The sequence below is a fragment of the Lepisosteus platostomus genome, chromosome 28, assembly GCF_059453375.1.
Source record: "Lepisosteus platostomus isolate fLepPlt1 chromosome 28, fLepPlt1.hap1, whole genome shotgun sequence".
Classification (NCBI taxonomy): Eukaryota; Metazoa; Chordata; class Actinopteri; order Semionotiformes; family Lepisosteidae; genus Lepisosteus; species Lepisosteus platostomus.
The window spans coordinates 6,963,880-6,990,931 of NC_142638.1; the positions used below are offsets into that span (position 1 = coordinate 6,963,880).

Here is a 27,052-nt window from a genome sequence, read left to right on the forward strand (position 1 = left end):
CATGAAACTATATTTTCTTACTTGCATTCTTTGAAAAGGCTGATTGGATGTCATTGCGTTTATATTAATAGAAAGACTCGTTTCTTGTTCTCTGTGGTATGGTCTGAGAATGCAGGAGATTTTCAATGTTTTTGTATTCCCCTATGGAAATGGTTAATTGTTGTTAGTGGCTTATGTGATGTTTAGTCGGTGGGTTGATCTGACTAGTGTTTCTTCCACCATTTCAGTGTTTACATATACAAATGAATTGGAATGTGGTTAATTAAAAAACATTCTTTTTTCACCATCAGGAAAGAAGGAATAAAACAAACATGACACAAGAATTTATTCTTCAAATATATACTCTTAGTTCGGTCATACAGGTATATACATTGTATAATAAATAATATTTATAAAAACATAGCATTTTCAGATTATAAAATAAAAAGGGAATTATTAACTTTAAAAACTTTGTACAAAACTTTGGATATAGCAACAAACAATGAAACTCCCCCCCCATAAATCATAAAGATAATGGTCAAAGAGATGTTTTAAGTGGATGCTACAGGTTCCAGGCTATGTCAAAGAATAAATGCCTACACTACACTTGTAACTTGTTGTTAAATATAATTAATATTAAGCGTGCAGGTTGGTTTGAACATGTTCTGGTAAAAACCCTGTTAGGTTCCTCAGTCGGTTGACTAGTGAACCTGATCCTCTGTGCGGGCACACCTTACTCTCAGACATACTGTACGTAGCTCACCAAGATCTCTGTAGCCCATTGCATGTGTGCTGAGAGTGGTGGGTGCAGAGAACAGCTTGCTGTCTCATTATGTTGCACCTGCTTCTTTGGGAACCTTGGGAGACTGGGCTGAAGGACCTAACAGCTGTTAGTTTGTTACTGTAACCTCCAGCCAAGAAACAGGCTCCTCTTGGCAGGTTGTCAGGAGAGTTCGAAAAGGAGCAGCATGTGTTGGGTTGCCCATTCTTAAAGTAATCCCCCTTTATCACTTCCTGTTTCCTGCCCTGTGTGTCACTGTACAGCTCCTCACTTTTAATATTGTCTGCTTTTCCTGTGCCTCTCAGTGAACGCGCTTTTCAGTGCAAACCTACAAGTGGAAGAACAAAAGTAAACGTACTGGGAGGTCCAGGATGTGTTGTGCACATTCATACAATGTTCCACATTGTAGCTTTGAGATGCAACATTGTAGTCCATGCATACATTAAATTTGACATAAAACAAGCCATAGGGACACATAACTGGTGCAGAGGACACTGATCGCAAATGCAGAAGCCACGTGAGACATCAGTGGCCAAGGTCCTGTTAAGTTTTCAGGATGAAATTTCTTAACATTATATTATAGCGTATTATATGCTGCCTTAAATTATTTGAGAATGGTATGCAGTGTTAAAATCCATAGGCCCTTCGTGTGTTATGTCCTATGATTCTTAAGGACTGTAAAATTAGCAGCAGTCTAGGCCTTTACCTTTGTATACAGTGCTATGGGAAAGAATGTAACTGACTTTATAAAAGGCATGCTTAGGAATCCATATTCTGGTGTATGGTTGAAGGCAACAGCAGACCCGCCTAATGTGTCAATTCAGACAGACTCTGTGGATTGCAGGCTGCTGTTCCAACAGGAAGCTCATTTGAGGTTAAACTAAGTAACTGCTGAACCTCTGAGAGCTGTCAGTTGCTATTGGCAGAGTAAACCAATATCTCTTAAAGTCGAGTGGAATTTATGCCATTAATTATGTTTCAGCTGGAATTGCCTCTGTTGGTGAATTATCCATCTTTAAAGAGTGCTTCCTAATAATTTTTCTGGGACGGTATATAGCAATGCATACCCTGCAGACTGTGCAGTGCTTTAATCTCTAATCCCTCATTTGTTCTAGACTGGGAAAAATGAAAAGTGAGCAACTTCATGCCAGTCAGTAAATCAGACCAGATCTCAGTAATGCAAGAGACCTTTCTTTTCACAGCATAATTTGTAACACAGGCTGGGTTTTTTCTGTTTACAAAACAATGCCAATAATAATTATCAATATATGATATCAGGCAAGTTTTAAATTTTTGTACCTTTGTTATTGGCAGGGCCTTGATTGTTCAAGGAATTTCCCTACAGATCGTAACGAAAAATCTCGGGTTGTAAAACGTCCCTCAACACACGCTGGGCAATATTTCCATTGGATTAAAAGAGACATATTCCCAAGCCTGCTCGTTTACACTGTAAGAAGGCCTCCGCCTCGGCATAGGTTTTGTTGCCTCTTTCTGAATTGCAGATCACGGCGCTGCGCATACCTGGAAATTTTGGATCTTCTCATGTGATTTGGAGGTGACTGTGTCCATTTTACTTTCACGGCGGCCTGCAAGGCGCCCCATCGGTGCTGATTCTCTCTAACCCCGAAATATAAAACTATCGTTGCCGCTCCCCTTTGAACAGTGAATCTCCAATTGGGGAAGCCGTGTGTCTGACCAACACCGGGGCCTGGGCTTCTCGTGAGCATGCCCCGCGCGGAGGCCCGGAGCGGGTTTCCCGACGGAGTTTCTTCCAGAACAGAAGTGCTTTCGTTCCTTTTGTCCGACCCTCCTTCCCCTGCCGGCCCTCCCCTCACTTGCAGGTGTGCACGTCGTAGACGCGGACGCACTCCTGGCAGCTGACGTAGCAGCACCAGTGGAAGATGCAGTGGCACTTCTCCTTGCGCTTCTCGGTCCGCGTGTTGTGGCCCCGCCCGCAGCACAGCAGGTCGCAGCCCTCGATGCCGTGCGAGGACACGTTGCAGCTCCGGTCCCGGGTCCCGAAGGAGCCCGTCTCGGGGTTGGGCTCGCAGAAGTTGGGCGAGCTCTCGTAGTAGACCAGGTCGCGCTCGGTGGGGTGCTTGAAGAAGGCGTACTTGGCCCGCAGCGTCTCCACCCAGCCGCGCGACTCCCGGTGCTTCTCCACCACCATCTCGGAGGCGCTGTCGTACTTATCCTTCAGGAAGTCGCCCAGGGTGCGGAAGTCGGGCTGCGCCCACCAGCAGGTCTTCACCTCGCAGCTCCCCGACAGCCCGTGGCACTTACAGCGCAGGTGCATGTGGTCCAGGATGGTCTACAGAGGGGTGATGCAGCAGCCGTTGGAACATCGCACCATAAGGGACACCGAGAACATGCAGTCATGCACATGTCTCAGAGCTGGTATTTAATCTGAGTGACAAAATCTATTGGTTGATGTTATAGGAAAAACACTGTACAAATTTCAAATTGAGCACAATATCGTCAGCTTTGTGAAAGCACTGCACGTTGCCATGTATCTCGCAAACTCGCATTCGGGTCCCCACGGACTGCGACGTGGTGCGGCCCTTCCTGCTCGCTAGTCACTGTAGGGACTAATGTAACAAGACATTTCACCGCAGAAGTGTTCTGACGTGATCTGCACTCAGAGTTAACAAAGTTGTATCTGTCAGCAAAACCGTCTCGGGAGTCGAGAGCAGTATTTCTATTGGATTAAAAGAGATGTATTCACGAGCCTGCTGGTTTACAACGTTGTAATAAGCCTGCAACACACCACCAGAAGATTTATTGCCTCGTTCTGAATCGCAGAACATCGTGCTGTGCATGCTGTACCTGGAAATTTCATCTATTCTGTGATGTAAATTGGAGGTTTCACAAGTTGCTCTGTACATTTGACTTTTATTGCGGTTTGAAATGCACTCATCGATGCTGATTCTTTCTAACCCTGGAACACGAAAACAGAGTTGGGGTTCCCCTTGGGCACAGCAGATGTATGAACGTGCATCACATCACTATCAATAACCGCTCATCGAGTTCAGGGTGATTGGGGAGCCAGAGCCTGTCTCAGAAAGCAAAGGATACACCCTGGACTGGACACAAGTCCATCACAGGCACATTGGAGGACAGACAAGGGCACATACACACACTCACCCCAGGGCCAGTTTTCCCAGAAGCCGATTAACCTACCAGTATGTCTCTGGAAAATGGGAGGAATCCCAAACAAACCTGACAGCACCCTTGGCACTGAATTTAGGGCTGTGAGGCAGCAGGGCTAACCACTGTGCCACACTTGAACATGCATGCAAAGAGATACACAAACATGGTAAATACAGTACGTAACTGATAACAGCGCTCAACCAAGGCACCTGCGCAGGGCCTATAATCCTAGCAAAAGTCTGTACTGATTGTCACCAGGACACACCGAGCACTTGATGGTGCTGCCAGTTGTCTCATTATGTCCTCGGATGGGCTGGAATTAGACAGGATATTCCTCGATTTCAACAGCCCTTGGAGCTTAGTGCTTGTGAGCTAATAGTGTGATCGGTGAGGGCAGCATCACTATAACACTACTGCCCTAGTGCAAACAGAAGCCTTTCTTCTTATTCAGATTTAATTGATACCAGACAGGTATTCCAATGCATTTTTTTTTCCTTTTGCTTCCAACAAAGCACAAATGTGTGACCCTCAGTTCCCTGTCCGGGAGACCTGGGGTTGATTGCGCCCTGATTGATGAGTGTGTGCATGTGATTTTGTCCCGGCTGGCAGCCGCGATTAGAGAGCTGAACAGAGACAGGTCCTTACGACACGCAGCCCATCCGCAGTGCCCAGCTATCTGCCTAATAATGCAGGTTCATTTAGCTGAAGAATTCCCCATCTGTAGTTGAAAGCAGGTGTTTACTGTGTTTTTATTTTCCTGACACGGGCCACCCGAGCTGCAGGGCTGTGGATATCGGTAAAAGTAAATTTTTCGACGGGGCTAATCTGACTGCGCAACGTTTCGCCGCCCGTCGTCTTGCCGCCAAATCTGAGGAAAAGGCTGCAGGGGCCGCACTGCGGTCCAGCACTTACAGCAGGTGTCAACAAAAACTGTTTTTCTTTCTTTATTTTTCCCTCATCCATGTTAACAAAGTGAAGTCACCGTGTTTACTTTAGTTAAATTATTAGAACTGGAAGGCATCAAGTTCCGGGTGCTGCATCTTTTTGTGGCGTATATACAGTATGTTTTTTTTTTGCGGTTCAAGAACCTCGGCTGCACCGTCAGCAGAAGGAGGAGGAGGGGGTTTACCGTGCGACCGGCCTCGTTGTTGTGGCGGTTCATGGCGGAGCGGGCGTCCGGGCGGTTCTCCCGGGCGTCGGCGAACTCGCGGGACACCAGCACCCCGAACTCGGCGTCCTCGCTGCAGCCCCCCCACTTCCAGCCCTCGCCGGGGGGGCCCTTGTGGTGCGAGTCGCAGCCGCACATGGTGGAGGTGCCCTCGGCGCAGGAGCGCGTCACGGCGAAGGCCACGCCGGCCGAGGCGATGGCGTGGACGAAGGCGGACTCGCGGGTCGCTGTCGGAGCGGGGAAGCGATAGGGTCAGCCAGCAACCAGGTACCAAATATTACTCACATACTTGCACGGTCTGACATGGCGCTCTGCCCTAGCAGCACCCCAAGACCTGGGCTCCACAGGTCCCCCTTAAACCACCAGCAGGTTCAGACCTGTTGCAGGAAGATTAAATTGGACCAGTCAAGCCTGGATTTCCCCCCCCCCACGACTTGGGAGGTCCTACCCTAAACACAAGGGAAACCGATCTGGTTTTGTTCACACTACCCCTGCACCTGCTACCCTAAATGTCAGGCTAATGCGCGAGCATCTACGTCTGGCCCTTCCTGTCTCCGCAACTGTGGTGAGGCTGGGGCTTTCATTGTGTTGCACATCATTTCTAAGTCCACAAATTCTGATATCGCACACCCTTGTGAAAAACACAGCATACTGTACATAATCGTGTGTATGCAATAAAATAACTCAGCTGAAGAGAAAAGGAATTATTTGTGTAGTCTTATAGTTGGCTTTCTGTTGCTGGGACTCTGTTCTGTTCTGACAAGAAGGTTGTCACTAATGTGCAGGAAAAATCATGGCTCTGTTTCTGCCTTCATCATTTCTCCTACGGAATCCAATTGATGATTTCAACTCTGATCTGCAATCTGCCACTCAATCGATGAGTTTTATTCTTTTATAGTGCCTTTAAATCGTGAGCATTCTCAAGGCATGCGACATAAATCATACAGAGAACTGTACTGTACAGTAAGCGGAAAATGAAATAAAGTCGCAGTTATGAAATGGAAAAGAAAGAAGTCTTGAGGCCAGCTTTGAAGGCAGTAAAGGTTGTGTTTTTGATATGATCAGGAAGAGAATTCCAAAGACCCAAGGGCTGTCGCAGTGCGGTGTGGGATCCCTGAGACATCGAGGAGCCCAGAACTGCGACGTGTGGGGACAGGAACTCTTGAAGGTATGCGGGAGACGGACTGGGGAGCGTCTGGCAGCTCCACAAGAGGAGGTGCACGCTCACATACTGGGGTACACGCAGTATACGTGTGAACAGGTAAAGGCTCGTTTCCCGCCGAGAGGTTCAAGTAAAGGAACACGATGTCCGGGCTGTGGAACCTTCCTCAGGTGGCAGGGTCGACCCCCGAAGAAGGCGTCGCAGCCCGAACATAGTTTCTTCTCTTTTCAATGTGGAATCGGCCTTTACCTGTTCCTTTGCAGCCTGCGCGTGCTGACGCAGCTCCCTGCTGTTATAAGGTTCCTCCTGGTCTGCTGTGCAGTGGGGCTGCGGGGGCAGGATGAGTAGATGCACACGGTCGATACACATGCCTTGCCTTTCTCAGGCCACGCTCCCACGCTGCAGCGGGACACAGCATTCCGAAACTCCTCGGACATCCCGGCGAGCAAAATACTCCTGTGCTCGACTGTTTTTTTCCACCCCCTCCAGCACTAGCTGGTACTAGTGGAATGCCTGATGCATATTTCTCCTTTCATCGTAAGTGTCCCCTGGCACAGCGCGGCCCGACAGATCGTCTTACCCGCACAAGTTTTGAATCATCCCTGTTGAGCAGGGGCCCTGGTGTGTCTAACAAACTGCTGCACAGACATGGGAGACTGCTTGTGGGGGGAGGTGGGGGCAGGTATAGAGACCCCTTCATTGAGGAAGGTGGCGGGGAGGGGGGGCAGCTGGTCGGCCTGCACTCCGCAGGTGTTTGTTTTTCCCCATGCTCACCCCGAGCTTTGATTGGGCGACAGGTGAGCTGGAACAAGCGTGCGCGCTTGCGAACACAAAGGTGTTGGGTTTCATAATAAGCTGTTCCGCTCAGAGGTGGTGAAACCCCATCTCTGGGCTTGTCTTCGGAGTCGGCGCAGGCTCGGGGGCAGCAGGGTGGGGGTGATGGGGGGAAAGGGAGACATTCCACAAACGCCTTGTTACTACCCTCGAGAGGGGAGGTGGGGTCATTACTGAGAACAGGAGATGTTTGTAAAAAAAAAAGGAAACCTGCCTTTTCAAAGGGGCTCGTGGCTGGAGCTTTGGTGTCTCGGAAAAATGTCTTCAACTCATGGGGTCAGCAGAGAGGATGTCTGCTGTGCTTGGAAAAGGCAGTTTGCTGAAACAGCTCCAGCCCGTCCTCTGGCCTAGCAGGAGTCTAGACCTGGGGGGCCTGAAGGAAGCGTGTGTGTGTGTTGGGGGGGGGTCTTTAGAGTGCAAACTCGGGCAACATGTCATGTCATTTGCCAAACCGCTTTATACCATACAGTGTCGCGGGAAACCGAGCCTACCCAGCAAGCAACGAGCGCAAGGCAGGGTACAGCCTGGACAGGGCGCCAGTCCATCGCAGGGCCAGTGCAAGCCCATCATACAGGGGGAGAATCTGGAGGCCACAGTAAAGGCAGAGGGGGGGAATTTGGCCCGGACACGGGGATAACTCCCTACTCTTCTCGAGAAATGTCCGGGGGTCTTTAATGACCACCAAGAGTCAGGACCTCAGTTTAACGTCTCATCCGAAAGACGGACTCGAGCAGCATCAGATTCGAACATCTAATGAAAGGGTACGCACACGAAAGCAAGGTGCGTTCGTCCAAGACCTGGATTTTGTTTTATCACTCTGTTGAATGAGTCACAGACGGAACTCAAAAATTCCCAGGCTGGCATTATCTCACGTCTAACACCCGTCAGAAGAAATGAGGGAGGGCGGTCGTTCCTGATCCCCCCGCGCACTGGAGTCGGGGCTCTCCCTGCAACCTGGTCTTCTGCTCGGCTCGGTCGTCTCGAGTGATGAAGAGATCTTTTCGGAAGGGGCCAGAGGGAGAGAGAGGGGAAGAGGGGGCAGCCCTGGCCAGGCCTGGCAGGGCCTCGCCGCGCTTCCCCCCCAGTGCAGGCTGTGCGTTTCGCAGGCTGGGGAGATCTGGCTGTGGTCCCGGGGCACTGCTGCGCTGCTACCTGCTGGGCCCATGAATTCGCCTTTGTTCCCCTCGTGTCACACCGTATTACCCACACAAAGAGCCCCGCCGCGCACATCGCTATGGCCTAGCGCTGCCCAGAGCTGGCATTCCCTGACGCGCCCCCCCCCACCCCTTCCCCCTGTAGCAGCGAGCCTCCGACTCCGTACCCCCCCCCACCCCTTCCCCCTCCCCCCAGCCCCCCCACTGCCAGCCATCATCCCTCTTCCAGCGTGATGGGTAATGTCGGGAGATCCCTCTTTTCAGCCTGTTTTCATGTCAGTCTAAAGGGCGTGTGAATGGGGCGTCTGTGGGAGAGAAGCAGTGAGAGATGGCTCGCGCTGGCCTTGGCGCACAGTAGGGGTTGATCTGAGCCCCCCAGACCTTTTCTTATTCCCCCTAATCTCATTTGCCCCCCCCCCCCCAAACCCACCCACCCTCTTCCCCCCCAGACTTTTTTTTAATTTTGCTTTTTAACAACAGTGGGCTCACATTTGCCATTCCTAGCCCTGCTTCTTCCTGACACTCAATGGCTCCGTTAATTAATTTCCGATTAGGAGTTACACTCCAGGCGCGATCTGTAAGGTTTAAAGACCTGACTAAGCTAATTAATTAAGATTCGGGAGGGTTTTTTTTCTTCCTTCCCGTCTCTCGAAGCAAGCCAGTCGTTTTTCCCCAAACATGCTGTGTCTGAAGCAAAAAAAAAAAAGACCAGTCTGTAATCAGCGACCCTGCTGAAGATGCTTAATTTTCTGAACGGCCACCTTTAAGCCTAATAACTCCAGTGCTTATGGGGAAACACGGCCCTGACATTCACTTAGAATGGAAAACCTCCGGTTCTTACTGTGTTTGCTCTCACCAGTGCGTTTCATGGAGGAGATCAAAGAGAACACGGGAGAGAAAAGGAATCCTACCCTCGAGAGTTGCAATATCTGGGGAATATTTTGAAATTATGGCCTAGCCTGCATTTTATTCCATTTTAGCATTCCGATACACACACGGGAAAAGCCTTCAAAGGCAATTCAGAAAGAAACCCTCATGAAATTCAGCATTTACCTCTGGAGGAAGAGGAAGACAGAACATGAAATGTCGAGAGTGACACCCAGATCAAAGGAGGAAAGTGAGCTTTAAGCATGAGGCACTTAGAGTTACAGTAGCTAACTGTTCAAGAAGGATAAACTAATGAGTGCGGGGTGTTAGCTTTTATTTTGCAGTCCTTTTTTTTTTTGGAGCAGACAGTATAATTACAGTGAGTCACCAGGTGGTGAAGAAGTGTGAAGAAGCCGTATGTGCTGCTGTATTTGTGCAATGATGAGCCAGTAAAAACAGTTATACTTTTAAATCCTTCTCTTCGTGTCCGTCGCAAAATCTCCTCCAGCATTTCTCCAAAACTACCCTTAAAAGATATTCTCTTTTATTAACTTACCTGCAGGGATTCCTCTAGACATTTAGATCTCGCAATTCCCCAGGGGCAACAGGGAGGTATCGGATGAGGGAATCTGCACTTTGGTAGAAGCTTTTGGCCTACAAATGGAGCAAGAGATTTGGCGCAGGTAGCGGGGCAGCCAGGGAGCGGGATCTCTTACCTTTGTCCAGGACGGGCCCGAAGATGGCCAGGTTGTCCTCGATGGTGGTGCAGTTCCAGCGCCGGCCTCTGAACTGGTGCTGGCACTCCTGAATGCCCAGCTTTACCCCCTCTGCCACGCTGGGCATGATCTCGATGTAGTTCCTGCAGAAGCGCAGCTGTTTGGGCACCAGGCCGGGGATGGAGCCGCACAAGATGGGCTGCGAGCCCAGAGAGGAGTACTGCTGCCCCAGAGCCAAAGACCTGCGGGAGATGGCAGAGAGGGGAGACCAGCGGTGAAATGCTTTGCCGCTATAATGCGAATCCGCCCATCACTTTCATTCATTGATAAAAGAAAACGGTCACTTACAGGGTGGGTTTAAGGACACAGGCACCTGATCTGTTCAGTGAACTTTTGACCCCAAGGATGCTCATCGTGGTCAACCCAACCCTGTCATTTCTGGTCCGCGTCCTTACTGAATAATGGTTGGTATCGGGCCTGGTTTGTGTGTGTGTGTGTGTGATCTTAACTTTAAACTTAGCTGGCCTGTAAAAATGTGTATTTGGAGTATTCAGTTACATCTGCTTTCTTTTATTCTCTTTCCCTCCCAGTTTCATCGCGCTACTTGAATCAGAAAGGACTGAAGCCTGGAGGCTGTCCTTTGATGTTGCTGTCCAAATCCTCTTTACTCCCACAACCCGAAGGACTGCGGGTGTCAGAGCCTAGCCAGGTGTCTGTTCACTGGGATCACTGCGATGCAAGGAGACTCTGGAAACCAGGTATTCTTCCAATTGTTTTCCACAGTCATTTCCATTCGTGGTGTAACTAGGTTGCCCCTATAAGCAGTCTTGCAGGAACAGCAGGTCATGGCCACTGAGTATTCGAGTGTCCAAGTGACAGCCCATTGTCCCGGTATCTTGACCAGGGACACTGTCCTGTAGGAGGCAACATCCTTTGGAATAGATGTTAAATTGACCGCATGGTCATCACACATCCCGTGACATGGGTTGTAAGAGTAGGGCTGTTAACGCCAGTGTCGGGGCAGAATTCTGCTTTGGTGTCGCACCATCTGGCTTTTATAAGGTTCCTCCTTATTGCGGCTGGAGAAGCAGTTTCTCACAGTTTCTCACTGCTGTGCAGTGGGGCTGCAGGACACCTCACCCATGTGGGAGCCGCAGTTCAGTACAGGAGTGGGACAAGAAGGACCACTACTGTATGTAAATAACTCTGGGACTCTTTGGGATGAAGAGTCCAACATAAATGCAAGTCATTTTTTTAAATTCAGTTAACCGCAAGAAGTGCCCTTACAATGGCAGTAGCTAGTTTTGGTGAGATAATGGTCAAGCTGCAGTTGAGCGTGTGTTTGGTTTTGGACACCCTGGATAACCTGTTTTGATGAAAAAGTGAAGTGAGTCTCTTCTTTTATACAGTATGTTCAGATCAGCATTTTTAAGAATAAATACTGTAAATTGATTTCAGAGATCATGAAAAAATGTTAGAAAAATAACAGCGCATGTACAGTGAACCCAAATACTTTGAGAGGTTTTCTCCACAATCTAACACTGTACAATTCATATATGTGAATTAGTATTTTTGTCTGATATTGGCATCCTACATTGCCCAATTGTTGGTTGCTGCTGGTAAAAGTTCTCACTTTGCACCACAATTCTCTGCTTTATTCCTTCAAAGCACAGCTAATGCCCTTAACAGCAAACACCAAGGTGCAATGCACATCAACCCTGTTGTCACAGACTTCCTCATTAGCAACATGATAAGAACACATTGGATCAGTCAACAGCTAGGACTGAACACTGTAACACACTACCTTTGCAGATAGTTCTACGGTTGTGCAACACGTTTGTCTTTAGCTGTTTGTTCTGAGCATTGTTAATTTGCATAGCAGGTCCTTATATCCAAGGCAACTTCACAGAATCACAGTCTGACCAATGAAAAATCAAAGATTTTCAGGGGTCCTGCAACTATAACTGAGTGCAGTAAGTAGAGTGAAGCAGTAAATGAGCTATACTGTAGCCTTTTGAAATTAGAAATACAGTGTGGAGTACAGAGTGACTTTTATGTATAACGGATGAAAACAAAATATTATGATTCAATAAATGCATGAATTTCCCAAAGTTTGACAAGCAGCGCATTTCAGGTGTTTTTAAGAGAGAGAAGTTGCTGGGGATGTGAATATTAATAAACTCTGCCCATTTTTGCAGTGTTTGTCACTATGACCTCACTAACTTTGACCAGACAGACAGGCACACAGTATGAACAAATCTTACAAGGATCACTGTCCAGGGTTCTGGTGGTTTTTAAGAGTAAGCAGCCATTGAAGAAAGATGCAGCATGTGCAGTGCAGAAGAATTGCTGGTTGAGAAGGAGTAGTAATCACAGGTGCAGGTATCAGTAATATTACATGACGTCATGTAATATTATTGATTACATGAGCTAGCAATTTTGCTTTAGTGTTTTCAAGTTATACACCATTCACCACATATTGTGTGTATCCACTATGCTGGATTTTTCTGGTGTTGCTTTTTAAGTTCAATTTGTTTATTGGATTTTCAAGGAAAACAAAAGACTATTGCATAGTACCAAATGCAATAATAATCAACTGTGAACCGTCGTCGTAGTATGGCAGACTTGGTACCTAAACAAACTGGGTGACGGTGCTGTTTCTCATCTCTCTTGCTGCTGCTGGTGGTGTTTCCTGTCTGACCGGCACTGTCTTGGCACGGCACCTCTCTGTGTCGGCCCTGATGTTGACGTGATAATGGGATCACAGATCCCGTCAAGGAGAGGGCCGCTGCAACCAGACCCTCGCGAAGCTGGCAGCCGGATAGCTGCTAGAGGCCATTAGAAGCAGAACAATCAGCCCACATCAGGCTTTACCGCAGTTCAGGGTGACATCAACCCCTCCAGGGTGCAACATTATCAGAGGGCTTTCTCCTGTGCTACGTGCATCAGCATCCTCTGCTTGTCAAGAAATCTGCTCAGATCAGAAGAGCACGGAGTTGCACAAAAAAGAAAGAAAATGCCCCAAGAAAGTTAGGAGCGAGGTATTGTGAAGATACTTACGAGTCGGGGCTTTTTGATCTCTGCTCACAAGGTTCATCTTCACACCAGCCCAGAGCGGGCCTGGTTCTGCACCAGACTAGGGACCTGGGGAATCTGGGGCACCGCGCCGGGGCTGTATAGTTCCGGCACAGTTTCAAGAATCGCGGACGAAAAGTGATACAAATCGGCATTCTGAGAACGGCAGTGATGGTCACGACCAGACAGAGATGAGCAGTCGCCTGTTGCATCTGTTGACTTGTCTTTGACAGATAGTTGCTCTTGCCAGAGACTCTGCTTTTGAGCAGCGGCCGATGGCCTCTTTTCCCCCTGCCCTTCTCTTCCGGGGTGCGCTGTACCCTTCCTCTGGCTGAAGGACGGCCCCAGTAGCGTTGTAGCAGGATGGGCTCAGCCCAGTGCATCTGAATGAAACGCTTCAAGTTGGCAAACCTGTCTTGACTTACCCTGCAAATTATACCCCAGCAACAAAATATAAAGTCGCTAGAGTGCACACTTTCGGTGAAGCAGGTACAGCATGGACGTGTGGGGGAAAAGAGGAGAGAGAGGAGGCAGAAGCCCTCTCTCGTCTGCCTTTCCCACGGTGCCGTGCGTGCATTGAACACACCTGTAGAGTGCAGTCGTTCCTGGCAGCTGCTCTGGTTGAAACCCCTTTTGTGCCGATACGGTCACAGAATGTCCCCAAGTTCAAGTTGCAGTGCAGCATCTCCCCAGTATTAAGAAGCCTCAGTGAAAAGAACAGGGGACAGGAGGGCTGGAAAAATACCCAAAGCCCACAGGAGATGCACAGCATGCATCCTCAGAGTATTTGGGTTTGAGGGAGCGCTTGCCTTCCTGAAGACAGGGAAGAGAGTTATAGACCGCACCCCTATCCATTGACCCTGACATCTTGAGAACGTTACATCTTCGTCTCTTATCTACAATCATGTGGTTTTGTTTCCCCATGTCTTCCCATTCCCATCTCTTCCTTCTTTATCAGCACACAGGGCATGTGAGCCTGTGAACGTTGTTTACAATAAGTCATAGTAAACTTTGTTGACTTCATTCACACTCTCTGATCTCCTGTGAGGAAGGTTCCAAGTTTACAGTCTTATCATCGCTGACCCCACATTGGAAATACAGCATGTGCTCTTTGTATGCCAGGTTGCTGTTCAAACGCTCAGAGAGTGCAAAATCGGTATTCATCAGTTATGTTTTAACCCGTTTGAACACCAGTTTACCATTTTTTCAAATCTGTTGTGCATTGAAAAGCAAGGCTGCTCAAATAAGAAGACAATCCTATAGAATTCCCCCCAACTCCTAGGACAAGAGTTGTGGGTCAGAGAAAGACGAATCAATGTGCCACTTCATCCTAAGACACTGCTGTTGGGGAGGGTCTCCTGTTCAGTTTGCTCTGTTATAGTCTTGACAGCACCTTAGAAACAACCATGACGATCAAAATGCTGTGATTCAGTTCCTAGGAATTTGAAAGTTAAAGGGTTATGTTTTTTTTCATCCATATACTGTACGTAATTTCTCAGGCTCTGATTGTTTGACACCTGTGATCAGCTCGTCAGTGAAGAGCTGTGGGAAACTTAGGGAGTTTTCCAGGTTTGTGAGCAACGGAGAGAATCACAGAAGTGTGCACCTCTTGTGGTGTGCCAGTACAGTATATATAATAGTAAAAATACTGAGGCATTGATGGAGTATTGTAATGCAAGTGACCCTGGGGATTTAAATGTTTCTTTTAAGATGATTGCATTTATTTCAGTGGGAGAGATTTCTGCGGTTATTGCTTGGATTCATGCTCTTCTCTCCCAGCTGGGTGAGGGGATACTAGTTGCTTTCTTTTGTATTTTTACTTAATGGTCTGCTGCAACTCTCTGGAGTCAAATATGTACTTAGCTTGTTGCTATATTCCACCCCCATTGTCCTAAACTATAGCACAAGGTCATCATACGCCAGTCTTAGTATCTCTGGCTCACTGTGGAGTTCAGAGTCGTGCCTTGAATTCTGTCCCTAAGATTAAAGACTGCTGTGTACCCCAAAAAACGTAAAGACAGTTCTTTAAGGATCTTGCATTCTGCTGTGTTGCATCTAGATTGAAGAATGATCTTCCGAAGGACTTGAGGGCGAGGACACTTGGCGCTTCTAAAATTAAATTCAAAACCTAATTTCCTATCACACTCTTCCTGTTTGAACCCTTTACTATTGTTATGTGCATGTGTTCATGCCTTCATATGGCTTGTAACTTCTTTTATCTGTTTTTAAAAAGCTCGATGGGTTGAAAGGCTTCCTCCTGTGTATAGCCTTTTTCGTGTTCTTTTATGAAATGGATATCACCTTATCACAGCACACTTGCCCAAGGTCGCCCGCTCCCAGGCACATGCAGACCAGCAGAGAGCATGGCTGAGCTCCGGCACTCCACCTCTAATCCCAGCCTCTTGAAGTAGCCCAGGTGCGTGTGCGTGTGTGTGAGGTAAGGGGGTGGGGGGCCTGTTTTACAGTATCAAGAGTGGAGGGAGAGAGATGAGTGGGATTAGTGTGCACACCAGCCTGTCAAAAGTCATTCCTTCTGTGCTTTGCTCCTGGGGCGCTGTCTGAAGCCGAGTGGAAGGAAGGGGGAGGGAGATGGGGGGGGAACCTGGAGTGTGTGTGTTGTTACATGTAGAGTGATGTCCCCTTTGTTAGAGCCAGGTTTTCCAGTAAAGGTTATAGCCTTCATTACTTGTGCTTCTTCATTTCTATACTGATAACTACACGACAAAACTGGCCACGAGTTGGCGGTTCCGCTACCTCCTGCGTGTGTGCCGTGCCCGGGTGGGCCTGCAGTTTCATTTTCAACGTGGATGCAAATGTTTGCAAATCGCCTGCTCGCAACACATGCGGAAGGGGGCAAATGACCTGACTCCCGCAAGCGTGCAGTTCTGCTTCGTGCTCTGGGCACTGAAGCACAGGGAATTTTTTGTACACTTCCCAATACTGGTAGGACAGATACGTCTGCTCTTACTGCTTTGCGAACGCACTTTTTTACCAAAAGTTAACGTTGTTGCCGAGAGACATTTTCGCCAGTGGGAACGAAGATGGGACGAAACGATGACGAAGTACATGGCTCATACATTCTCCTTTTACTGCTTCCTTCCTGTTCCCTCTGAATCCTGTCTGTATTCCCAACAGCGTCCCCTAGTTGGTTCTAAAGCGAATCACATACGAAGTAAACGCCACACCCTCCCAGTGCATCCACAGCATTTATCCCTGCTCCTTCACAGACAGGGCAGTGAAAGGTTGTAGGTCCACAACTCTGGTGCAGCACCACTGTTGCAACCTTGAGCTGGGAACTTCACTCCTGTTGTCTCAGTAAAATACCCAGCTATATAAACAAGTACAAATGTTCGCCAAGCAAATTATGACTTACGAGCCAATATGACCACCAGCCACCACACAGGACAACTAACTATTAAAAATGAAGCCATACTGGTGACAAATGACATGCAACATTTTGCAGAACAAAAAAGATGTGGAGCAAGACATCTTTCCAATAAGGCTCGTCCCACTAATAGAATCTCTCATCACAGTGGCCCTATTGGAGCTCGAACTCTTCTGCTCTGAAAAGGATCAGAAGGATATGTAACTCTGGGGATCGTTAAATTGGCATCTTAAAAAGCTTTCCATGGTGCTTAAGAACTCCATTGCGTTGTTCTCTTATTGGGATTAAAAAAAAGTTAGCACCCTGTTTTGTGTCCTAGGGAAATCGTTACATTATCCTCTTTTGTGACAGCTGTGCTAACGGGAGTAAACTTCGCTTTGCTCTGGGGATTTTGATCAATTTAATGTCACTGGTGCTTTCCAGAATTATAAACTCTGATCATCATCAAACTGATTTGGCATAGAGGTAAAAAAGTGTTGTTTTAACAATTTGATTAAATTCCTTTCTGGTTGAGTCGTGGTGTTTTGATACTTAAATGTATTATTTTTTATTTTGCAGTATTTCATTTCCTGCGTTTGGGGAAATTGTGTGGTTGAAGATAAGGCTTGGGTGTTTTTGAATGTGCCCAGTATCTTTGGTTTGGCAGGTCAGTGCACAGTTACATGTGCTGGAGGCATGATATAAAGGCTTGAAAAATAACTTACAGTATCTTGAGATTCTTGTGCTAATATTGAATCCTGTAATTCTTTTGAACAATGTTAAAAACAAGGATCTTGTCACCTTGTCTTCCAGTGCAGAACCATCAAATATCAACTTTGCCACAATTCTAAAGTTAGTGCCACAATCAATGCATTTTCAATACTGATGTAAGTGACTGTAATATTCACTCTTTGCTTGATAAGACACATCATAGCACCCATAGGTTTTCATTCTTCCTGAGGTTCTGATGCAATAATAGGATAAATCATTGACCTATCTCCTGTTTCCATCTTTTGAGTCAGTGAGGAGTTTGAGATCCTTTAAAACTTAATCAAGATCCTAGAGAACCGGTGCTGTGCTCAAGGAGGACACTAGAGGGAGCACGTGAGGAAATCGTAGAGGCTCTGCTATTGCAGAAACAGCTCTGACACTAGCAGTAGCAGCACTCAACAAACAGTGCGTTAATCCTGTGTTTGCTTCCTTTAAAACCCCTGCTTTAATTGAGTCTTGTGTTTCTGCTTAATTAGGCTGTGTCATCAAAACCTTGCAGTTTTTCCCACCATTAAAAGAACTGTTGTGGGATTGTAGAGTAATGCATACATACAGTAACGTGACTAGGACATGCAAGTTAAAATATATAGGTTTTGAATACATATTCGAATATCTTGCTGTAGCACTTTCTTTGCTGCATACATAATTTGGTGAGTTGGTGACCTAAGATCTTCTACGTTGTACCGTGAGAGAATTAAATGCTTCCGCAGTCCTGCAGGCTTTATAGAGCAGATGAGCAGAGATCTGGAAGGTTTAACGCCTCCCAATTAAGCAACTGATTGATCCAGTTAAATCATTCCAAACTGAGCTCCGGAACCGGAGCTTCAAACCCTTGTGCTACCACTCTGTACCACATCAGTTATACAGTACCACTGCAGCAATTTTCATCTTCCTGTGAGACATGCTGCACTTGCTGAAAAGAACTGCAACAAAAGCCTCATTGAAAGCACTGGCATCCATGATTAAAGTTTTAAAAGATTAAATTATTATTTGGTCATCAGTGAAATGACCGTCAGCCCTTTAAAACTCCTGTACTTGCTGGCAATGAGCTCCATCAGGGAGACTCAGACCAGCAGTAGGTTTCAGTTTACGAGGTGGAGAGCTCACAGCGCAGCGTACTGGTAATTCAGCCCCGTGGACCAGGCCTTCTGTCCAGTGTCCTGGCCCAGCTGTGGTGATCCAGTCAGCTTGTAAGGCTTTCCTGAACCCTCCCTCCACCCCCTTTTTTCTGTAGCGTACACAGCGTTCCCCAATAGCTGGTCTGCAGTGTTTCAAGCCTGTCCCTTGCAAATGGGTCCAGAGCTTAATTTTTCTTAACGAAGTGACAGAATAGGTTGCTTTACATGAACGGCAAGAGATCAGCTATTTCGCAGGACGGGGAGGATGGCGAGTTGTGTGATAGGCAGTCTCCCTGCAGATCCACCTGGCTCTTGACCTGCACTTTCGACCCCAGACCTCCACCCACTTTACGGCCAGGGTGCAGCCTTGTAGCTCTAATTACAGGGGCTCTTCATTGGGAACATGGCTGGGGGGCAGACACTCACCCAGCTGAGGGGGGAGGAAAGAGGTCATCTATGTTCTTGCCATTCCTCTGACCGGCCATGATTACCGCCGCGAAGTCCTTCGGCGGTGGTGCTGTACACCGTCCTGCATGCCATGCCCTGAGATGTGCTTGAGCTGGCTGTTGTGGTGGCACAGCGCGGGTGCCCGTACAAGAGTTGCAGGCGCCCAGTTGTTCCCCGGATGGTGGTGCCAGACACCAGGTGTAAAAGTTTTCAACTTCCACAAACACCCCGTTCTCGTACGGGTGGGTTTTAGGACCTTACAGCTCCGGACAGCAATGATTCCAGCCAGAGCCAGAGAGAGAATGGACAGTCTTTCACTCTAAATGTGATATACAGTATATACGCTGTGCATAGCATCGGTCTGCTGTCCTAGATTCCCTCTCTCCTTCCCTTATAAATTAAATCCCTTCTTGTCAATCAGACATCTCTTACCATGTCGGAGGAACGTCTGCACTCTTTCTCTCATTCCAGTCTCCGCTACTGTAATGCTGTCTCTCATGCCGGCTAGCGCTTTCTGTGATGTAAGACCACTGTCCTCCAGCCTAGCCTCAACCTGATAAACTGTCTTAAAACCCCTCCAGTTTCAGGAATTGCAGTTGACGTAAAGAAACTTCAGGATACTTTCTTATATTCAGGTAGATGCATTTCTTCAAGGATGTTAAGTCAGATAGTAGATTGTGTGATGAAATGGAAAGAGCATTTCACCCTATAAAAGGGAATAAAGGTTGTAGCTAAGAAGCAGTTTTCTATTGCTTAATACCGACGCAACCACACACAATTTTTAGAACTGTTGTAGGACCAACTCTAACACATAACTGGAAATGCCTGGAAATGAGTAAGCTATATAGGAACTTAGGTTTTACAGATTCAGAAAAACACAACAGAACAATCTTTACACAGAGAGTGGTGAGGGTCTGGAGCAAGCGCTTTCGTCATACAGTTGAGGTTACACCACGTGAAATTCTTTAAGAGATTTCACAGTTCATCACTTTTACAGCTGTTGCAGTTGAGTTCACACTTACAGTACAGCTGCGTGGATCTCTGTTATTCCTAGACAAACAGCACTTGTCTTACTTTTTTCCTTTGCTGTGAGCAAATGGAGTGGGATTTTTCTGTGGTGCTTAGAATGCCGAAATCCTCTTTCTCTCTTTTTATTTTTTTTTGTTGTGTTCTGTGAAGTCTTAAGTTGCAGTCCAATGGCTTTGGGCAGATCAGATAAAAAGTGACAGGACTCCTGAAAAATGTTCAAACCTGTTTTTTTTTTCTCCTTTCCAATGAAGACATTGAGATGGGAGGGAGATCCCCTCCAGTCAGATCAGAGAGCGGAGGTGTGCACTGGTGAATCTTGCTGCCAGGAAGCCAATTGGCAAATAAAACTCGCTGTGAAATCTGCTGTTGATCATAGGAACGCTGGTGTTTGTCCCTCATGTGTAAAGCCTGCCTGCCTGCTGAGCACATCTCTTACGTTAAACCAGTGGAGGAATCGGTATTTTGTTTTTAGCCCCGTTTTAAAGTCAGATTTCCTTGGTGTTTTCTGATATTGTGGGATTTCGTGTTCAGCAAATGTCTGGTCAGTTCCACAGGAATGTCTAACGCTCCTTTTCCTGACCCTTAGTCTGCTTCTCACTTTGGGGTCAAAGGTTACAGGACCATATCCGACTTGCAGCGGAACCTGGACTTCCCCTCCCCGTTAGTGTACCAGGAAGAGAATCGAACAGGAAGGAAGTGGATTGGGAAGTGGGAATCTGTACGTATGCAGCAGCTTTAACATATTGATCCATGAATGATTCCAGCAGAGCCAAGTTCATATTCGAGCTGAGCGGAAAGCAGTAGTTTTCCCACACATGGGGTTTTCTTCTATAGAACCTGTGTGGCCTCTTACATAATGTGCTACATGTTTTACAACGTGTTTTCTTTTGAGCTTTCAGAATAAGATTGTCAGTCCAGCGTTTGCAACAACAAACAGCTCGAGAGCAAAACTGGCTCATGGGCAGCATGTGGACTGCAAAGAGAAGGCATTTCTCTACACAGTGAGTTGCAGGTGTTTGGACCAAACCATCCAGCTGTTATCAAACCCTGTTATTACCTTATATGTCAGATGCTGTTACCCAAAGCTACCTGCAGGGAATACAGTTGTTTCTTTCTAATACATACGAACTTTGTCAGAGTAAACAAGTACCTTGCCAAAGGTCACAATGGCACGGCCCTACGTGGGATTTGAACCCAGGACCCTCTGTTCAGGAGTGCACAGCCAGTGCTCATAAAACCTTGATGAGATTTTTGAATCTATTAGCTCCAAGCTGCCAATTGAACTGAGGCTCTTCTTCTCTGTAATCTTTCTGATGTTGTCATATCATCCAAACTAACCAGTGTGGTTTCAGCTGTATCTTATATAAACTGCCAGTACTTTAACCCAGGGCGCCAATATTACACTTGGCTAATGGCTTGGCTATTTTCTCCCCTTCAATAATGGGATTGTGTGATGAATCATAGTGATGTAATTGTAGTAATCGTTACATTCAAAAATCGGACAGATTAGGAAGTGTGGCTAGTCCCAAATTAGCATGTGCATAAAGAAGGTTTGGTCTGCTCCTTTAATTCACATGTCAGCAAATATTGCATCATTTCAGTGGACTGCAGTTCATACTAAAAGTAATTACAAGGCACAAGCAGACAGAAAGGACTGCTCAGAAACAATTGATGAAATGATGATTAATCTTGGAGTCACAATAGTGATCACATCCCTTAGGACAGCTCCTGTGGTGTTACAAAGCTCTTACCTCAAGAAAGTTTCTTTTTCTTAAATTTGCTAAAGTATATCCATATGTTTACCAAATTCTTACAATAGTATTTCTGTGTTTTTTTTCTCATATGCTTTACAACACTATAGGAATGCTGTTCTGCACTGTGCGTTACTGTATTTCACTGGTACAGGGGAAGTGCAGGGGAAGTCGCAGCAGGATTGCAGTAAAACCAAGGTGTAAATGCAGGAATAGTGGGGTTAATCACCCAAGGTAAACATGCATAAAGTATTAAGTGACTTTAATCTACAGTACATCTTTAATAATCTGTATGTAAGACTTTCCAACAGTGCTGTGTGTTCTTCCACAACCGTTATCAGTGTGGTATTTTTTACTTCACGGCTGGGAGCTGGCAAAAACTCTCAAAACAAAACATTCAAGCTCCTGTTTTTTTATTGGACTGTAAAAGTGCACTTTGTCTTTTTCCCTGCTAGCAATGCGCTGAAGGTATAAAATTCATTAAATTTGCTTCCTTTAACCCGCCTTTGTTTCTCTGTCACCTCCTCAGCCTGGAGATAAGCCTTCTTTTTTTCTCCTGAATTCTCTTAAGCCTCAACATCCTTGATCCGTTCACACACAATTCCGAAAGTGCGGATTTTCCCCCCCCGACGAGGATCATTAAAGCCATCCGATTTGGGAAGGTAGGGAGGTGGGGTGTCGCTGGCATTCCTGAGTCCTGGAGATCGTGGAGGTTATAGAATGCAATTCATTACCCCGAGCTGCTGGGATGGGAAGCCTGTGTCAAAATCCCTACACCGTTCTCCAGATGTGATCGGGGTCTCCCATTGGCTTTTACAATAGGGAAATAGCTACATCTTGAAGAATGGCCAACCCAGCCCCCCGCCAACTAATATCTGTTCTTCAATGACCCATTTTCACCCTCTCTGACTCTAATTAAATTCTCCCTGCTCTTTTCTGAACAGGGGCCATAGACTTTATACCATCACTGTCCGGTACAGAGGGGTCACAAATACTCTGCTTCACCGCAGAGTGCCCTTATCGCATTTTAGAACAGTAACTGTGTGCATTTACATCTATTGATCCCCATTGCTTCATCACAGTAATGTGGAATTGGTAACTGCTCAGGAACTGTATTTTGTTATTTGTCCTTATTATTAGTTGTCTTTCTTCTCAGCAGATACGGGACAAAATTGTGCTGATCTCTGCAGATTACAATGGAAAGCTTTAAGTTTACAGGCTTTTGTCTCTTAATTTTGCTCTTAATTTGCCTCACTTTCTCTTGCAATGACCCTCTCTGTTGATGTAATCACATCAGTACCAGGTAGCAGGCCCAGTAGCTTGGAAGTCATTTGAAAATATTTTTTGTGTTTTAGATGATTATCATCTGCCGTGCATAAGCTTTAGCAGCAGGATCTAGGCATTTCGGCTTACTGGAAGGCTGTACCAGATGCTCAGTAACTGGCATGTCAGAGCCAGGGTTCAAATCCACACATTTCCAAGTGAACCTTGCCTTTGCTTCTGTGCTGTGTTCAGTGGGAGTCTGGGTCTGTCTACACCTGGGAGATACAACAATCCTGCAGGTTGTTTTCTTGCAGAGAATGAGCGGTTATCATGTCAGGGGCTGGTTTTAGGCTTTTAGGCTTCTCCAGGGATGGAGAGAGATTATGAATTAGGTTTTGTTAATAGCAATGCAGTTTGCAGTGCCACTGTGTTAAATGCACAGTGTGTAAAACTCAACTTCAAGCCTTGTTTAGGTGTGTCCATGCCGCTAAAACGCACCTCTTTGTCAGTCTAAGCACTGTATTTCTGCAGTGCTCTTTTACTGCTCGTGGAGTGAGAGTCGGCAATCTGTAGTCGCTCCTGTGGTCAGAGCCCAGGGAACGACAGAATGATACTGGGAATCAAGCAATAATTAGTCATGTAGTTGTTTTGTCAGTTCATGAAGAGACGGGCACCCTCTTTCAGTGCCTGTTGTGTTAATCGTCTTGCCGATGTGCCCTTTTCCCAAATATGGGAGATTTAGAGGGAAGAAAATGGAGGCTAACAGTGAAGAAAACCCGAAACCCTGGTTTGAAGTGAACTGGAAACTTAAGGTTTAAATAAACTGCAAGCTCTTGAGACGTGTTGTAATTCTGTGGATTTGCCTTAACCGTGCAAGACCTGCTGAAAAGAAGGAGACGGCATCATTTTTATTATTATTATTATTTTATATAACCAAAATTAAGCAGTCATTAATTATTAAACCTTATTATGTTAATCTCTGAGTAGATTGTGTCTTCATCTGAGATACTTTATCTTCATCCCTCAGAATCATTAATTATTAAACATTATTATGTTAATCTCTGAGTAGATTGTATCTTTATCTGCATCACTCAGAATTCCTGGGTATTATATCATCTCTGAATCAATAGCAGACCTCTTTTCCGAATGCAGTGTGCGCTCTGTCTTCGCAGCTCTGTTTCTACCTTGGCTCACTGGATGCTGACATGGTTTATGCGTTCCCACTCCATCGCTGAGATTGGATTCCGCCAGAGGAAGACTGCGTTGTCAGTGGGCCAGTGTGAGAGGTGGCATGTGCTGCTGACTGGTTTCGTTCTGATTTCCTACAGATCTTGATTAATTCCCCCTCTTTTCTCTTTGACGGCTTCTTCTCTCTCTGGGGTGGGGATGGAGTGACAGGGCAGAGCCCCAGTCAACCAGCAACCCCAAGCTTCTCTCTGGCAGCTCTTAGTAATTTATTGCTGCGCTTTTGTAGTGATCTGAGCTTGGCAGAGCTCGGGGGCTCCGTTTCAAATATTCTGCCCTCTGCCCGCGGGTGAGAATTCACTCACATCACCCTGCTGTTCCTTCTCTCTAAATTGTTTCGGTTTCAGGTTATTTGGGGTATCAGCGGTTTTGTCTTAGTGCTCGAGAAAATGCTTTCCTTGTTTCTGGTTTAGCAGATGAAAACTGGCTCTGTATCCCGGTGTAAATTTGCAAATCCTGTTACTCTGAGTGTAATGCAAATAGTCAGAAATTTTTGCATGCGTGTTCTGTATACAGAATGCAGTGCAGCACTGGCGTCTGATCATTGTTTTGTCAAGGATGTAGGCAAAGCAAGCTGGATGCAGTTTTTATCCGACTTTTTCAGCTTTGCTACATTACATTGTACATACACACTACTGGACCTTTCTGTAACAACACACACTTATCCTATGTTTCAGTTTGCTTTAGTCACGTTTTGCTGTTGAAGCAGAAAACAATCAACTCTCGCTGTCCCACGATGTCACTTCAATAAAGCTTTTCTCCATTGTGTTTTGGTAATCTGGATAAAATTAGACCCAGCGGTACACTGAAATACTGCACATTTTGTTTGAAAGATAGGAACAGACAACAACAGCAGCTCATTAATGTAATATAAGGGCAATATGGCCCAAAGCCAGAATTGGAAATACAGTATGTGCAATAGAAAAACATTTAGAAAAAAAAACATTTCCCTATCAAAATAAGTGCATGGAAAACCTGCACCCATGACAGTCTGATGTTAAATATGAAATCAATGTTGATGATTATTAAGTTCATTTATAAAGTGGTTCTTAATGTCACCTGTATTTCACATCACAGGCTCATATTAGAGAATGAACTAGCTTTAAAAATAGTGATAGAGATTTTATTAGGGCTGATGGTGGCATGTTAACAAGCAATTGAAGTTTGACTGTGAGCTGGGACAAGCATTAGTCTTAAATCTTGACTGGAAGAAGAAAGCCCGTTTCTGTTTACCACATTACACCCTCCTCAACAAGACCCCCCAGCTAACATTAAGGGAAAATGAAGCATTTCAGGTGCAGGAGAGTTAAGTAGCCCAGGAAGGAGAAATCCGTGTTTATGCCTGGACACAAATTCAGCGGCCCTAGGGAAACAGGGTGCAGTTCACAACGAACTGGGGAAACGACACCAGCTCTAAAACGGCTGGAACACATTGCCCATATAGAGCTGCTACGATGCAGATTTCCTTCAGGTGATTTGCTCAGGTTTTAAATTCTTCATCAGCCTGAGGTTATTAAAAAAAACAAACTTGAACAAGTGTGGTTGCCGTTTTCAGATCTTAGTTCTGCTGTTGCGTAGTCATTTTTTTTTTTCAATCACAGACCGACTTTGAGCAGTGCTTCCATGAGCAAATGGGAAGTATTTAAAGCAAAAATGTATGAAAATACAGGGACATCTCCAACATTGTAATGATAAGCAAGAAACGAAAACCCTAACGTTTTAAAGACAGAAATCAAATACCCGGGTGCTACTTGCAGAAATTCTCTTGCAGCCCGGGAAGAAAAAACAATGGATGTGTACAGCATCATGATACCAATAGCTATTCACAGACGCAAATCAGAATATTTCTGTAAGGTGCGCTGAAGACAGGATTCTTTCAAACTGAGCTTTGCCATAGAGCTGACGTCCAACAGCACTCTCCCATTTCCCTGATTCTGCTTTCCCGGGTATTCAAACGAGCAAGTTAAAATAAAACTCTGATGACTTGCACTCACCACCAGATGGGATAGCCTCCAATCACCCTTGAACCGGACAGCCAGACGCAGAGGGTATATCCGAGCAGGTACCAATCCATGAGGTATACTTTGTGTGTATACATGTATACAAATAGATGTCCCAATGTACAGTCCCAGTGGAAAAATCCCCCCCAACAATAGAGGGGAGAAAAACTTTATTTGGGGAGAGAGGGGGAAAGTAAAAGTTTGAATTTTGCTTTTTTTCCCTGTTTTCTTTTTTTTTCTTTTTTACGGGCCAGAAAAATGGATGTGCCTGCCTTCTCCAGTTTTGGAGAGTGAGCTGGTCTCTCTCCCTCTCTATCCCTCTCTCTCGCTCTCTCTCTCTCTCACACGCGCGCTCTCACCCTGCCTCTCTCTCTCCCTCCCTCTCTGTCGTTCCTCTCCAAGGTAGCTCTCTTTTTCTCTCTCTCTCTCTCTCTCTCTCTCTCTGTTTTTTTTGCATAGCTCATCCAGGGGCTGATATTAAAAAAAAAAACCCAGAAAAGAGAGAACAAGGTTTGGAGACGTCAGCTGGCAAGCCAATCATAGACGATGGCCTTAGGTTACAAACACACACTCTCGCGCAAAAAAAAAAAAATTCTTAGTTTCCATCTGTCAATCACCCACCACCCCCCGGTAATGTGGAAAAAAAAGGGAGAAAGGTAGAGTCTTTTTTTTCCTTGATCTTTGCATCTATAATCTTTCCAAGAACGAGCTGACCCCGACTGGTAGGGTTGCTGGTGTGCTTTCCTGATGCATAGTGGGATAGGATGGGGAGCTACAAGTTCCTTTTTTGGGTTCAGCCCCATCGACTTGGCTGTTACCCCACAAACCCACCCTCCCATGTACCTCTGGAGTTTACCCCCCCCTTTTCTTACATATATACACACTCACACAGCAGATCAATGGTTGGGCGGGGGGGGTTAACCATCCCACTGCAACAGCAGGACACAAAGGCAACAATAAAGCAATAAAGCGTGAGGATGGGCCAGGCAGGCACCGGCACAGCCCGGCCAGCCACAGGCCGAGCGCTCGTCAGGGGACCGCCCTCCCGCCCCGACGGGCCCGGCGGAGGGGGAAGGAAGCAAGGCGGGCGGCGCCGCGGGTGACGGAGGTGATCTCCCAAGCGCTAGGTGCGCTTCTCCGCGGTGGGGGGGGTTCGGGACGAGCGGCTGTCTCGCCAG

At 46.4% G+C, this 27,052-nt stretch overlaps 1 protein-coding gene across 1 annotated transcript; it reads right to left on the bottom strand.

Annotated features, from left to right (window-relative positions):
• Positions 1 to 308: 308 nt before the first annotated feature.
• On the bottom strand, positions 309 to 26,238 carry wnt3 (wingless-type MMTV integration site family, member 3). Its single transcript, XM_088623328.1, has 4 exons — positions 25,869 to 26,238; positions 9,812 to 10,053; positions 5,040 to 5,305; positions 309 to 3,071 (listed from the first exon to the last, which is right to left on the bottom strand). Exons 1-4 carry the CDS (start codon positions 25,970 to 25,972, stop codon positions 2,592 to 2,594), a joined length of 1,092 nt encoding a protein of 363 aa, XP_088479454.1. The 5' UTR covers positions 25,973 to 26,238; the 3' UTR covers positions 309 to 2,591.
• Between the last annotated feature and the right edge of the window lie 814 nt (positions 26,239 to 27,052).